Source organism: Scleropages formosus, chromosome 11 (assembly GCF_900964775.1).
Source record: "Scleropages formosus chromosome 11, fSclFor1.1, whole genome shotgun sequence".
In the NCBI taxonomy this organism is placed as follows: Eukaryota; Metazoa; Chordata; class Actinopteri; order Osteoglossiformes; family Osteoglossidae; genus Scleropages; species Scleropages formosus.
The window spans coordinates 2,532,409-2,548,537 of record NC_041816.1 but is presented as its reverse complement, the minus strand read 5'-3'; the positions used below and the strand labels follow the sequence as shown (position 1 = coordinate 2,548,537).

Genomic DNA, 16,129 nt, shown 5'->3' with positions numbered 1-16,129 from the left:
TCGCTCTCTTCCTCCTCCTTTCTGTCTCTCTATTATAAATATTGTCTTAACATTTCTTCTTCTTCTTCTTCTTCTTCTTCTTCTTATTATTATTATTACTACATTGTATTATTGTTATTACTGTATCGTTACATTAAAGCTGTTTTGGTGTATCCAGAAGTGTTTCTTTAATGTTTTTTATGCATAAAAAGGTACACAACATATGATATACTAATAGAAACATTTGATTAACTGATGTTAGATACCCACCATACCTAACTGTTCCAACTTGCGTAGAAATCTGAGTTAAAGACAGACTTTGGAACGGAACTCGTTTGTAATCCGGGGACTGCCTGTAGTGGAAACCAGAACCCCTGGAGAAAACCAATTCAAGCAAGGGGAGAACATGTGAGCTCCACACAGACTGAGGGGTGGGCTTATCCTATGTCCAAAGCCCACCAGCCGAGAGAGTCACTAACACTACCTTCTACCCCACCCCATCAACAGTGTTTTTGAGGCACCTTGGACCACAATGAGCTCTAGTTTCCAAACCAAAAACTGCATATGTTCAACGAAAGGATCAAAAAAATAGATATTTCCTTGGGCACTCTTTGAAACTGTCCAGACATCCGGCTACACATTTTTTGCACCACCTTTAACGTGGATGTCTTTTTAGATCTCATTTATGAGCAGTTCGCTGACACAAAAACGGATCTGCGCTGAGAATCTGTATTGACTTGGGGGGGTTCTGGTTACTTGGAGGTAGTCATTTCCCTGAGGTATTCATAAAGCTGTTACACGGTTCATTGTTCAATTTTTCTGCATGGCAAACTGAACGTGTTGAGGTTAAATATTCAGGGCATGTGCAGTTTGCAGCAAAAGACATATGTAAAATGCATTTTAATAAAACATTTAATCCGCAGTTTTTTAAAAGCAGAGCAGCTAAAGGGATTTGCTGAAAATGTTTCTTCACATGAGAACGTTGCACTATACTGACATGCAGTATCTATTGCAGAAGCATATGTTGCTTTAACACGTTTTATAGCTATCAGAGAATTTAGAATTAAATTGTTTTCAGTTCATTTTTCCTTGAATACATCTACAGACACATATGTACCAACAAACACACAGACAGTGTCTAGCCTGGATCCCTTCCCATTCACACTAATCCAAGCAAATTAAGAACTTTGCTTTAAAATTATTTTAATTTATATGTGTTATTATACAGGGGCGTGGTGGCGCAGTGGGTTGGACCAGGTCCTGCTCTCTGGTAGGTCTGGGGTTCGAATCCTGCTTGGGGTGCCTTGCAGCAGACTGGCATCCTGTCCTGGGTGTGTCCCCTCCCCCTCCGACCTTATGCCCTGAGTTGCTGGGTAGGCTCTGGTTCCCTGTAACCCCATATGGGGCAAGCGGTTCAGAAAATGTGTGTATGTGCGTATTATTATTACACATACACACATTGTCAGAACTGCTTGTCTCATACGGGGTCGCGGGGAGCCGGAGCCTAACCTGGCAACACAGGGCGTAAGGCCAGAGGGGGAGGGGACACATCCAGGACGGGACGCCAGTCCATCGCAAGGCACCCCAAGCAGGACTCGAACCCCAGACCCACTGGAGAGTAGGACCTGGTAGAACCCACTGCACCACCACGCTCCCCTATTACTATGATTATTATGTAAATATCTAGTTAGCTTTACATTTCAGGGGTCTGCTGTGTTATAGTCAAGTGGGCAGCTGTTGGATCAACTTCCGAACAAAAAGTTGCAGCTGTTCAAAATTGGACACTAATCTGAATTTGTTGAACTAGGTCAGTTGAAATTCTTTTTTTTACCTAAAAAATTCCTCCAGGGAGAGTTCATGAGGTGATAAAAGCAGGTGGTTGCCTGGACACACATTCTGCAGATGGATTTACATTGTCCGCCAAAGTAAATATCGCTCATTCTACTCTGGAAGTTAAAGGGCTGAAACAGCTGTGCAGATCCAGTGTGGTTTTGCATAAGAGGCCCTAGAAAGAGAAATTCCCAATCCTGGAAATTCCTCAGTGTAAGACCCTCTGGTTGTACCAAGGATTTAGTACATTTTTTACATTTTTTCCAAAACACGCCATGTCACCACTTCGTACATCTGCATTTTAGAGCATGGCCGCATCTGAGACTGAAACCAGCAACATGCAGCTTACAAGGTGGTATCAATAATCAATACTCTACCTGCTGCCCTTCTTCCTTGACCTTCTCACTGATACACAGAACAGTACACCTTAACTTAACTTAGCAATTCAGGTGTATAATTTAGCAGAGAAGGTGTAAGAGGACAATGGAGCAAAGAACCGTTGAGCATATAAATGAGCATATAAACCATTGAGCATATAAATGTAGGGTTTTTGATAAGTTGCACCAGAAGGTCTGACCTGAATGTTGCATGCTTAAGTGGCTTTGCTTTTAGGTTTGCTTCTCAGTCATTATTGTGGTTTTCATTTGCTTTATTGAAAAAAACTGTAGAGAAACTTGCCAACAGCGACATATTGGAATGCATCAGTGATCTAAAAAGCAGTTCTGCCTTTAATTACTTTTACATTTCATCTGCTGTAATCTTCTTCTAAATGATCGGACAAGGGATAATACAGATATTTACTTATGACTTCTCAGCCCGCTTCATTTGAACTCAGCCAGCTCTCAAAGTCCCAAAATAATACCCAAAATGACAGGAACATTAAAGCAGTCAGCAAGTGTTTTTCCTGCACCAATGAGGAAAACAGTTCAACATCAGACAGAGTACAAATTAACGTGTCATCCGAAGCTGAAGTTTTGTACTGCTTCCCCGATGAATAAGGAAATTTTTCGGTTTCGCCTTGTCCGGCTCTGAAGATTACACTTGTCCCATTTCTTAGAAATCAAATGCAAATTGACGTGCATTATCTTACTAATTTATATTCTCCCTGGCGGCAGATACATTTGCCTCATTTTCTCAATGCTTTGTGTCCTAAAGCTCCTTACTCCTGTTTATCGTTCCCATTAATCTTCCCGTGAATGAATTGGTTACTTCTCTATCTGCCTCCATTACTGACAGCATGTAATAGTACTTACACGCGCCGCTTCTCCCTTGCATTGTCTGCCGCTTAATTTTGTATGAATAATTAAAGGAAGCTGGAATAATCCCACTGCTCTTGCTACCTGAAGAACAGATGAAGGGTGCTTTTCTTTTCTCTTCATGATTTCCCTGGTGAAATGTCTCTTTGAGACCCACTGCCTCACATTAGATGCAGTGCAGAGTAAGGGGGTCACAGGGTCAAACCTGCACCCTCTTAGCAAAACAACAAAACGTGTTCTTGCTCAACATTTCTCAACATTTCCCATTAAGTGCGTTTGAGTCAATGCTGACTCTTGGCAAGCATGTATTGAGCTCTTCCAGAATGTTCTTTCCTCTGATTGTGCCCTTACGCTGGTGAGGGTTGAACAACTGTTGATGTAATTCAGTCCGTCCAGCAGGTTGCCGTCCGTCACCATTTTTGTCGTCCAACTCTCCCAATTATCACTATCTTACCGAGGGAATCAAATCTCCGCAGATACGATAACCTCGTTCTCATCGTTTGCGCTGATCGCCTGAACGTTGACCTGTGCTGAACTGGACTTCAGTACATAAGAATTTTCCCCTTTTTGCCCTGCTGAAAACATCTAGGTCAATACATCATCAATATGTTTTTTGGTGAGGTAAAGTCAATACAAAATAATTTGCTCAGTCATGTAGTGCAATTATTGAAGGCAAACCCTGAATTGTTGATTCTTGAACTGGTGTTTAGTTCTGTTTACTTTTCATGAGCTGTACTTGGTGTGAAATTGTCCTGCTGTACGGCTATATTTGTTCACTCAGTCTGATTTTGGAGTGCCAGTTTTGGCTTCTTTCCTTCCACTCTACGTGAAACACAAGAAAATGGAATATGTTGACACAAAATCCTTTGGATAGTTATCTTTCCCTGCAGGTTTCCATTGTCCAGGAGTGTTTTGTCTGCTTCTGGATTTTATGGTTTACGGCATGTTTTGAAAATAGTTGCATAAAGACAAATGCTTTATGGTGCATTTAAAATACACCATCTGAATGAAACTTGTTCCAAGCTTTTTTAAAAAGCACAGATAGATATACTGCAGTTCAGATATGAGAAGGAAGAGAATTCTAGAGATTAGATGCAGTGGAGTTAAGGCACATTATCCCTGGTCCTTAGACCATGGTTCACTGGCAGGCATGAGTCTAGTGATGTAAGGAGGAGCGAAACCTTTTAGGGCTTTACATACCAATAAGAGAATTATGAAATTAATTTTCTAAGAAAACTGGTAGAAAGCAGAGATGGACAAAGGCATGAATTATGAAGTGTGACTACACCTTGCCCGTGCTTCATTTCTGAAACCAAAATGACTCAAAGTATTTTGCAGGGTGGCTGCAAACAAAGCAGTAACCAAAGTTACCATAGGAAATTTCAATGATGCAGATTTTTTTTCTTTTTGCATCAGCCTTGAGCTTATGAAATTTTAAGCCTGATTTATTTTTTTTATTATTTTCAAAATGAAAGTCTGGTGTTTGTAGCTATATTTAATCATCAAAAAAGAATCGCTTGACACCAAGATAACAGAGTAAACAGATACCACCTAGCTTATGAATGGGGGCGGATATTCCCTGCACTGGTGACCTGCTTAGGTGTGCCCGTGAGCATTGCCTCTGTTTTGCTGCTATAGTGCTGGAGGAAGTTGGCCTTCATCTATGGATGTTCTGAAGACGACTTTCCAGGTTTCAGAGAGCAATAGCTGTTTCTTGTGTGAATTTAACATAAATTTGAATGTAATTGGAATAGCAGTGAAAAGTTGTGCTGTAGACAGAAATGATTTTACCTTCCCTTACGGAAGCAGATATACTGTACAAAAAAAATCCTAACCCTAACAGTCCCATTACTGAGCCCTGTGGAACTCTGTCACGGTGGAGCTCGTGAAGGTCGAGGCGGACTCGAGCGCGGGTGCTTTCTTTCGTGGGGAATCCGGAAAGAATGGTCGGGGACAGGCGAAGGGGAGGCGATTCGTATTCGTCGTTAACGGGGCTAGACAAGAAACGGAGTCGAAATACAAGCAAGAGGTCAGGGAGCAGAGGGAGTCGTCAGGAGGGGAAACTAGGAGTAAGGTTGAAAGGGAAAGAACGAGAGTTAGTCAAGAGCAGAGCGCGCAGCACGGGGTTGCAGGTGCTCATGGAGGTTCCGCGGTTTGCTCTGGCTCGGCTGGGTCCTTTTATGCCGGACCGCCTGGATTGGCCGCAGGTGTGGAGGTGGGGTGAGTGACTGTGGGCGTGACGAACACCACATGTTTCAACGGACACTTCTGATCTTCTGATCAATAATGGTGACGTGATGTTTCCTGTTAGATATGAGGCAGCTCATTGGAAGCCTTTCAGAGGCTGCAGTTTGATTTTTGTGAGATTCAGTAAGAATGCTATGGACACCATTGTTAAAAATGGCACAAAGGTCCAAGCGGAGGCGAATGCAGAGTTTTCAACTATCTGTTATCATTGGTAACTTTCAGCTAGGCTGTTCAGTATTGTACTGGTCCCAAAACTCAGAGACTGAAAAGACAAAAACTACTTTGAATAGAAAAGGCCTGGAGGTCTGTTGCTATCCAGAATGTTAGAAAAAAAACCCTTCTGAGTTTTGCCAACAGTTTCACAGTGTCTAGTATCTCGATCCAAGTAACGATTTTGATAATTTTTGTGTAACAGCTGCTGTCTGGAATGGTACATCAGAAGGGATCTACTGATGTGGCTTGTGACCAAGCAAAGTAAACTGAATGATCAAATTTTCATAAGTCATGTAAGACCAGGATCAAGGGGAGAGTTGGTGCATGACAGGAGGTGTGGCTCCTTAAACCGACTTAAGGAGGGAACAATAATCACCCGCATTATGTACTGGAGACCACAATGTTTGTACAAAGTTTGAATCACGGGAACGTATAATATATGAAAAACGCACTTGCTTTCTTTCTTGCTATCAATAGCTGCTTGTCCAGTACAGGTTTTTGGTGGTACAGAATCTACCCTTGAAGAATAGGATGCTAGGGTTAGGCAGGGTCCAACCCAGAAAATACACCAGTTCATGACAAGGTAGGTATAAAACTATGTACTCAGTTTTAGAAAGATTCTCACAACAGTAGGACTCAAAGGGCAACGCGATGTTACGTTTAATTCCTGATATTTAAATTTGTGTGTCAAAAGTATATGGGAGAAAATAATTCTGACTATACTGGTTTGGCAGCTGTGAGTCATTTTCCATAGCTTTGTAAGCAATGTGACTTCTTATTTTTACATGCATTCCTTGAGGAAACATCAGAACGTAGATACTATTTAATGATTTAAAGTGCTCTGCTTAAGATGCTCGCAGGTCCACGAAATAATGCAGTTCTCTGTGTTTGCAAACCGCACCGGAAGGTATGGGCTGTAGCCGCCTGATGTTAGCAGAATTTAGATCAAAGGTGTGCTGTATGCTTTTGGACATCCTGTGTAGTCTTCCTCCTCTGCTTCCAGTCACCATGCAGAAACAGAGCTGTTGATGCTAGAAAGAGATTTAGATCCGGAGCTTCCTTCCCACCACCACCTGCTTGTCCTCTTTGTCATCATCGTGACCGTGATCATCACCGTCATCTTCTGTCGGGGAACAGATTTCCTTGGCAGGTTTTTTGCTTTAGCTTAAGACTCAAATTGTTTAATTGCTGGAGCTAAAAATATAATGTAATTATATGCATGTATTATATAATCTTTAAAGCCAGACGTAGTTTCTGTATCTTTTTCCGTGGAATTTAACTGTATGAGAAACTGTAAGATAAATTAATAGTATTAATTTAGTAGTAATTAATGAATTGCCGTTGAACTGGGGTAGACTTGAAATTCACAATGCTGGAAAGGGAAGGCAAAGAAAACCAGATGCTTTGTCCCCATAGTTTCAGTACCACTGTCAGCATAACTTGTTTTTATGGCATATAAATGCTTACCTTGCATGGCTTACACGGCCGTAGTAAATGTTTTACACGTGAAAACAACCCAGCGTGTACAACACCTAATTCTGTTTTTAACTTAAAATCCCATTAATTGAATACGTTGTGTTAATTTTGTGTTACTTTCCTATTCACTGAGTACTGCAGAAAATATTTATCATTTTCATTATCTTTTCTGTCTTGTTCAAAGACTTGGGTGCAAAGGGCAACTTTTTCCCATTGCTAATGGTGTTGACTCTTCCTCATTTAATTTTTTAAGGTTAAAGGTGAGTTTATAGCTCTCAGAAGTTCACCACCTCCAGATTAATTTCTGGTGTGTCCTTTGACCATCTGTTCACATATAAATGCTCACCTCAGCTCAATGTAGTACATATGTTTAAACATAGATATGCTAATCATTTTCCTCCATGTGCTCCTTGTTCCAAGTTTTATTCTAAAATTGTTAATGGTCTTAATGTGGAAAAAATCACTGTGTAGTTATTCTGTAGTATAAATTAGATATGTAAGAGAGTAGGACAAAAATCAAAATATGCTAATAGTTGTTTCATGCTCTCGCTTTGATGCTGCTGTTGAGTTACTCTATGAACATGAAAATGTTTGATTGTGTTTGTGAGATGAAGCCCCCTTTTGTTTCCGCCTTTGTGCTGGTTCTGCACCCTGGATGCTGAGCCCCTCCCTCCGCCCCTGCAGGAGGATGAGCCCAACGCATTCGGGGAGGAGAGCAGAGATGCACTGGAGATCAGGAAGTCCCTAAGCCAGAAGGAGAGCAAGTTGCCATGGAAACCAGAGGTAAGATGCCCGTGAAATATTGTGCGCAAGGTGGCTTCAGCTCCCTGGTACATGTGTGTAATTTTCAAGACGTGCCAGGCCTTATGTGTTAACACAAACAGTTCAGGATACAAAACAATAGGAGTTTTCTTATTTTGCATCTGACCTGTTACAACTGCACAATCTTATTATTTTGTTTGATCCAGAATTTTATGGATGGGAAGCAAACAGGAAACTATTTCAGATATCCATTGTCCACAGCCACTTGTCCCGAGCGGGGTCATGGCCAGCCAGGGCCTTTCCCAGCCACACAGAGTGCAGGGTGCAGGACCGAAGGGTGAGGGGACACACCCAGGATGGGACACCAGTCCATCACAAGGCACCCTAAGCAGGACTGGAACCCCAGACCCACCACACAGCAGGCAATGGCTGACCACACCACACCACACCCCCCTATTAGTTCACATATCACATTCTCTCACGCACAGTGTCTGAAACCGCTTGTACTATGCAGGGTCGCGGAGAGCCGGAGCCTAACCCGGCAACACAGTGTGTAAGGCCGGAGGGGGAGGGGACACACCAAGGATAGGGCGCCAGTCTGTCGCAAGGCACCCCAAGCGGGACTCAAACCCCAGACCCACGGAAGAGCAGGACCCGGTCAAGCCCACTGCACCACCACACCGCCCAGTTCACATATCGTTTTAGTTAATAATAACTGGAAATCACTCAGGCTAATCCTTGTTATCAGACATCTGCTCCTGTTACGATACTTTTAAAGACCAGACTTTCAGTTGTGTCTATCCAGAGTTTACTCTTGACCTGTTGACAGAAGGTGGCTGTGTCTTTGTAGAGGTTTCTCCTCAAGCTTGGTTTCTCACAGAGCCTTCCTCCTCCTCTACACTCCTGTGACTTGCTCCCATCACACAGCAAGATTAAAGACATCTCATTAGGAGATGTGTCCATATTGTGCCACTGAAATAAGGACATGCAGTGAAACAATAAGCCCTCCACACTCCTAACTATACACTACCAATGAAAAGTGTGAGTACAATTAGTGGAAACAAATTTTTCCATGAGGGATCTGGTTAAAAAGTTTGTTTAGCTCTCCTGTAGCTGTTCCCAGAGGTGTAAGACACTTGTGTGTTCCTTTGCCGTCACTCTGCTTTCCAGTTTGTCCCGTACAGGTGTACTCAAACTTTTGACTGGAGCGGTATGCCCACTACTCTGCCTAAAGTTTAGGTAAAGCATCATCCCGTATTTCTGATGGACTCGCAAGCTCTGCAGTCATTCCTAACAACGTTCACCCCAGTTTGAGCAATGTGTTGGGGCAGAAAGCGTGCAGAAAGGCATAGAGTTCATTACTCCTACTGCATTTGGGGAGACGAGAATATGAAACGTGTTCTGAGAAAAGGAGGTAGCGAAGGATGTCTTCCTCCTCACCTCATTCATCAATGGTTTTTTTTTTCCCCCACATTTCCAGCTGTGCAGACGGGTGTGAGAGTAAACAGGAGCATAAGCTGTGTGAGTCATTCTGGCCAAGCATGTCTGCGGAGCTAATGAACACAGCGGCAGCTCTGAGGGCCTCTCTGGCCATTCTACACCCTGCGAGAGGCGCTCTGCTCATGGGTACCGTGGATGAGCTCCCCGGTGGTTCGTGGACCGGATGGGTTCTGTTATTTGTGGGAGTTATTGGAGGCGCCACAGCTCGGCTGGGCAGCGATGCGGCACCGAGCCTTGGTGGTAGGTGACGCAGGAGAGCAACGAGACCGTGCTTTTCCCGCCATGTGAAATATGAGCCATTTTCAGGGCATCCGCGCGCCGCTTGGGAATTGTGGCGCTGCAAGATTCATCATGAAAGGGAGCTCGGCGCAGCTTCAAGGAGATGGAGCATCCTTTTTCTGAGCTATTTGTTGTCCACTTGTGAGATGCTGGGAGGAACATGCGGAGCTCTGTCGAGTGGCGTTCCTCGCGGTGTTTGCGGCCGCGAACACAGACCAGCTTTCGAGTGCCTGCTTCTTTCAAGCAGTCAGTGTCCTCTCACTTTAATATGTGCGATGGCCTCTTGCTGAATATGTTCAGCTATTACATACGTGGCTTTAGCTGTGCTTATAGACACGCTGCCTTCTTGTGTTACAAGTTTTCCAAGGAGCGAACGTTTCCAAGTTTAGTAGTATTTTTCTGGTTTTAAGATGTATGCCTACACAATCAAATAGGAGTTTGGGACCAATTTCGTTCAGCTGGCTTCCCCAGTGTTTACAGCTCATGTGTGGTGTCCTTCCATGTTGATGAGCAATAACAAGATGGAAAAGCAGTGCACATGCTTATGGGATGAATTAATGAATGAGGAATTTATGAGTTTGAATTGACTATTTTAAGTAATTCTAAATTACTTTTAATGTAGCTCAAAATAATAATAATAATAATTTTTATTATTATTATTATTATTAATAATAATAATCTATCTGAATATTTTTAATTATAGCTATATGCAAGGTTTTTACAGATTGTAACGAGAGCATTATTAAGGGACAGTTTACTTTGCACTGATTTGAGAGAAACTTTACTAACTCTGGATTTATGAACAAATCGAGTTACAAGCACAGTTTTGGTCCCAGTTATGTTCATAAGCTGAAGAACCAGTGTACATGTTACTGCTGCTTAGACTCACTGCAGAGGTGCTGTGAATAAATGTAAGACAGAGATGAGTGAGGGACTTCATTCCTGTAGGACATGAGGAGACCAGAACTCCACAAGGCTCCCCGAGCTCTATGGTCTGCACGCTTTGATCTATAAGCGATGAGCTCCACAGAGGAAAGAGAATCCTAACAGGGCCTTCAGAGCGGCAAGAGAAAAGAACCCGGGAAAACTGTCAGCTCATCTTGTTTTTAGCCTTGGGAGTAGAACTTAGGAAGATCGCTGACAGGTGCCAGAGTCCAGAGTGCGGTGCTGAAGTTTCTCAGGTGCTTCCTCTGATATAGCCGGCATACGGGTCAAGGAGCAATGTGGTCACCCCATGCTTCCAGGCACTCTGCTGAGGGAAAATTGGTTGTTGCGTTTCCTTGGTTACACAAAAGTATACCACAGAGGTTTAGAGGTTGTCTCCATGGCAGCCTTTAAGACACTGGGTAGGTGTTGAGGAGCAGTATCAAAAAGACCAGAGTTATTTTATCAGCAGTACGAACTATGGCTGGAGAAAACGTATGGAGATGTTTACAGATACAGCATAATAAGAAACAAGAATATCCGATAGCTGTGTAAAATAACTATGAATATTTACTGTAGGACATCTTCACAGGAGAAGAGCTTAATTCAAATTCAAGTCTGTGATGTGACTTTTTGCATTTTGACATGAATGCATTTTGTAAAATTCTATTGGTAAATTATCTGCCCGTTGGTCTCTGAAAGCAAGCTGTGTATAGAAAAAAATCTGTGCATCAGAGGCAGCAGCACCGAGCGCCAGCGCTGTATACCAGTGTATACGTGGGCCTGTATCACATCGGTGCAGAAACGCATGACAGATCTCAAAGAAGACAGAGGTTAGAGCTGCCTTCTCTGATCTTCGCATATTGATTCTACACTCTGGCTCATGCAGGATATAATCAATGCCAAGTCTGAAGCACAAAAAAGAAAAAAGAAAATCCAGAACTGAAAACGTTCATGGTAAAAATGCCACAGCTGAACAACTTCACACAGAGTTTGAACACTGTAGTTAAAAATCGATTGGGTTAAAGCTAATCCAACACCAGGGAGGCGCTACACAGCAATTAAAGAAGGATCTCACTGTTGATGCTGCATAAACGATGCTCCTTAAAATGCACTACATCTATGAAAAATTGATGCTTACTTCATCAACTCTTAATTTGTAGAGATGATTCTGCAAACACCACACCATTATGTGAAGCATTTCATCTTTCCATATTCTGATGAGCCACACTGTACTGGTAAACTGCTTTATCCCGTGGTGTTTCCGTTATTTTGTTCACACTCTGTGTATATAAATAGATAGAGAGGTAGATGGGAACTTTATTTTTTAATTTGAGGAAAATGCACAATCACACGTACAACATCACGCCAGTCGAATGTCAAAGGCCAAATATGTGTATGATGTGTTTGAAATATATTTCATTAGTGTCCTCCCTGTCACTGCGTCATTTGTTGTGACCTTTCTCTCCCTCCCCATTCCCCCATGTCCCCCCTGTGCTCCTTCCACAGTACAAAGGCCAGGCCAACCTTCATGTGTTCGAGGACTGGTGTGGTTCCTCTGTGGCTCAGCTCCGAAAGAACCTCCACTTCCCTCTGTACCCCCATGTAAGTCAATGGATTTTCTGGATGAGGACGGGCTTTCCTGAGTTTGCAGGAAGGTTTCTGGATCAAGGCCCAGAGACGTTAAATTTCATCTTATTCCCAGTAACTCCTCAATGACTCCTCAGATGTTGCAGTTATTTAATGTTTCAGTTTTTCTGTTAGGGTTAAATGTGATGCAATTTATGTCATATTAAAACCATTTTTTGTGCATCCATATTTTTTGCCTGAGTGTGTTCAGCATCCGCATCTGTAATTATAGCTGAGAACCGCGGTGAAAAAGCTAGCGGTGGCTCCCCGATGGAAGAATTATGGCCTCCGAATATTTGGTTTCATCCACCCCTACAGAGATGGTGAGTGACCATCTGCTTGTTTTTCTTGGATTATTTATTTGTTTTCAAAGTGGGAAAAGTCTACGTGGTGCACATATATTGCTGTGTCTAGATCTCCTCAATACAGGCTAGAGTCTGGTTATGTAAAGTTCACGTAAAGCTGCTGTAGCTGGGATTCAAACCCCTATTGTTAACAACTTGTCCTACTTCCTGGCAAATGAGAGGGGCTTGAGCTGAAGGCTGGAGTGCCCAGCTGGGGGGACCTAATTGAGTTAATTCCTTGACACCAAAACACAGGGACTGAAGATATTCAACAAGCTCCATTCCGAAGAAGTGATTTCAGCCCAGCGGTTCAGCTCCGCTTTCAAAGTGAAGGCTGTTCATAACACACAACTAACAGGAGCCTGTGGTCACTCAATCATCGCTGCCCGTGTTGTGGGTTTATGTAATCCGTGTTTTTTTCTCACCTGCAGGGGATTTCCAATTTGCCGTGTCTTCAGATGACAACTCAGAGTTTTGGCTGAGCTCCGATGAGAGCCCCCTCAATGCCCGGCTACTGGCGTACGTGGGAAGGGTGAGTATTACTGACAGCTCAAGGTCGTTTTGAGTGGGCCTGACAGAAGGAGAAAACTTCCTTCAGCTCCAAGATCTGCAGGCTTGGAATAAGATAATGGTTTGAACAAATGATGACCCCCCCCCAAACTTTTATTATTATTATTATTATTATTATTATTATTAAGAAGAAGAGGAAGAAGAAGAAGAAGAAGAAGAAGAAATGCCTTTCATCCATAGCAACATTTTTTTTTTGCCCATTTCTATAGCTGGGTAGTCCAATGGAGCAATTCAGGTTAAGTAATATAGGGCTTCTCCAGGATTTTGACCCAGCAGCCTTCAGGTTACAGCTCTTTAACAGGGACGTTACCTGCTGTGCTCTTAGTTAATATTTTATGCAGCGCTAGAAAAAGCTGCCAGTACTGTTTAAAGAAGTACAAAGTACATATGTATTAAAATGTGAGAAGTGTCTGCTAGAGGATACCACAGAGAACTGGCCCAGTTCAAGCATGGATTTTATGATAACTTGCAAAAAGAATCTTAATGGTTCATAGTTGAATAGAAGTGTCATTGCCCAACACTGCTGGAAGGTTGCTGAGTGTATGATGTTTGAATCATGAATCAAACCATACTTTTCTGAAATCCACTCTAAAACAAAAAGCCACCAATCACGGCTGTGCCAGATCGTCACCTGAGTGGCTAAACTAAGGAATAATGAAATCGAGGCTTGGCTGTTAATCATTCACTATAAAGGAGAAATCAGGTGCCACGGGATATCAAGATATGGTTGAGAAAAACTGCACGAGAAATGACTCAGACTTTGAAGGAACTCCATCAAAATTGTGATGACAGGTATACATGTGAGTCATATGAAAGTTCCTGAAGCCATTTTACAGGAGCAGTGGGTGGTACACAGTGGGTTTGACTGGGTCCTGATCTCTGGCGGGTCTGGGGTTCGAGTCCTACTTGGGGTGCCTTGCGACGAACTGGCGCCCCGTCATGGGCGTGCCCCCCTCCCCTCCCCTCCCCAACTTTCCATGGTCTCCACAAACACCAGATCTGTATTTAATGGCAAGTACAGAGTGCGGACTAGATTTACTTAAATTTCCTTCATCCTTAAAAGAAAGAGCCTTCATTCTTGAAGAATGGTCCAATGTCTCGCTACCCACAGCCCAGGACTCATATGACTGCAATCCGTGGTCCTCTTTATTGTTGATATTTCATTATTCTTTGATATTTTCAATACTTTCAATACTACATCTTCCTCCTACATCTTCAATGTTTGACACCTCAGCAAGTAACTTGTCTTTTAGACTTATGGAAATTTTCCCAGTCCTCTGGTTATGTACATATTTATAAGCTGTCTGCGCCATGATCTGAGTTTCAGCTTGTCCGGCAGCCCTGGAAAGTTTTTTTGGCGTGATAGTTGGTGGTATGTGTTTGGTAGACATCTCAATGACAAAAGTTAAAGCATCTGACAACATGTTTTTGGAAAACATGTCCAAGGTCAAATCATCAGGGGGGTAAAATAAGAGATACTCTTGGTAGGGCAATGGTGGGCTAAAATGCCCATATGATGCATGCTGCATGAATGTTTGCCTGGACTGTGAGGCAGATGAGGTGAATAAAGCCTCCGGCAGACAGCCCTCTGTTTTTCTTGACTGTTTAAAGATTCAGTTTAAGACAGTCATGCCCATCCTTTGTCCTCAAGGACCACAGGGTGTGCTGGTTTTCTGCCAAACCACCCATTTAATTGCTTTATTGAAACATTTTTCTTTCCACTGAGCTGCTAATCCCATTGTACTCTAAAGCCTACAGGCCCTTGACAGTCAGGGTTGCATACCGTGTTGGTTGTTATGTAGAAAGCAGGATTTTTAATATGGAGAGCACTGTCATTCTTTCAATATATCCAGCCGTCGTACAGGTGCCTCTGCCGGGTGCCCCTGGGTGTCAATTTGCAGAGCACACTGGAACAGATGGGAAAATATTGGATCTAGACCTGTGACACTGTACACTCATAAACCATAACCCATGGCCCTTGACAACCCGTGTGTCATCTCAGCAGTGCGGTGACACTAATGGAAGAAAAGAGAATACCTCAGTTCCAGTCCACCACCGTGTATGCATTTGCCTGTAATGAAGGTCACGCATGGTTGCATGACATTGACTGATTTCAAAGAAGCTTTTTTCCATGACAGCTAACCGTGCATCCAACAAAAAAGCAAATACATGATCATCAATAGGCAGTTTGTTTGCTCTGCACCTCTGTCTTACTTGTACTTATTACCAGTAATAGTTCATAAATCTACGCATACAGTAGCTTCATGATGCCTTCAGGGCGTATGCAGCACATTTACATATATTAATCTTCGCCAACAACTTTCTGCAAGATATCTACCAATATTAATTAGGTGCTTACAATGATTTATATGGTTGGTTAATTGTTACTGGAGCAAGTTAAAGTAGCTTGATCAAGGATACCATAGCGAGAGCAGTTTTTTTTTTTTTTTTAAATCCTTCTATTTCAAGGGCACAACTTTAACCAATCAGCTACCAGAGATCAGAAAACACTTCACAGATGTTTTAGAGGATGAAAAACAAAAAATAAAAAAATACAGCATTGGAAAGAAGCAATTATAGCATTATTACTGAGTTTAGAAAAGTAACACAATATAGTGGTTAATTATAGAAAGTAACAATTGTAATACATTACATCATTCGGCACCACTACAAAAGAGTTGTTGACTCACAGGTCCTTGACTAATAGGCATGGAAAGTATAGTAAATGTTCATCTAATGCTTTTAGTTCAACACGATTTGCATAGTGCCATTCATTCAATGAGCAGTTCAGTCGGTGCTAATTAACTACAAGGTCAGTCTGAGCTAAAACCACAGTACAAAGGCGTCTCGGAACCAAATTCTAAAAAAAATCCAGCCCCAATAAACACTTGTGTTGAAAAAGCCAAACTGTTTACACTTGTTTTCCTGCCTTAGAATGTTATTTTAAGATATTTGCCAGTATATACGAATATCTGTTAGATGAGGTGCAAAACTGCAACCTTTCAGAGATCAGTGTTCCCCTCGTTCTTTACTACCATGAGTCTTGAATCTCTGTAATTTCATCATTCTCTTGCAACCAGCTTAAGGGGCCAATTAAATGCACTGCAGAATGTTAACAAT

The 16,129-nt window shown here is 42.4% G+C and overlaps 1 protein-coding gene across 1 annotated transcript in view; it reads left to right on the top strand.

Annotated features, from left to right (window-relative positions):
* LOC108934528 (N-acetyl-beta-glucosaminyl-glycoprotein 4-beta-N-acetylgalactosaminyltransferase 1-like) overlaps window positions 1-16,129 on the top strand; it is an 83,397-nt gene that overhangs the window by 30,096 nt on the left and 37,172 nt on the right. Inside the window, exons 3-6 of the mRNA XM_018752427.2 lie at window positions 7,686-7,784; window positions 11,976-12,071; window positions 12,328-12,418; window positions 12,871-12,971. Coding sequence (XP_018607943.2) covers window positions 7,686-7,784; window positions 11,976-12,071; window positions 12,328-12,418; window positions 12,871-12,971 — 387 coding nt within the window. The remainder of the gene's footprint in view (window positions 1-7,685; window positions 7,785-11,975; window positions 12,072-12,327; window positions 12,419-12,870; window positions 12,972-16,129) is intronic.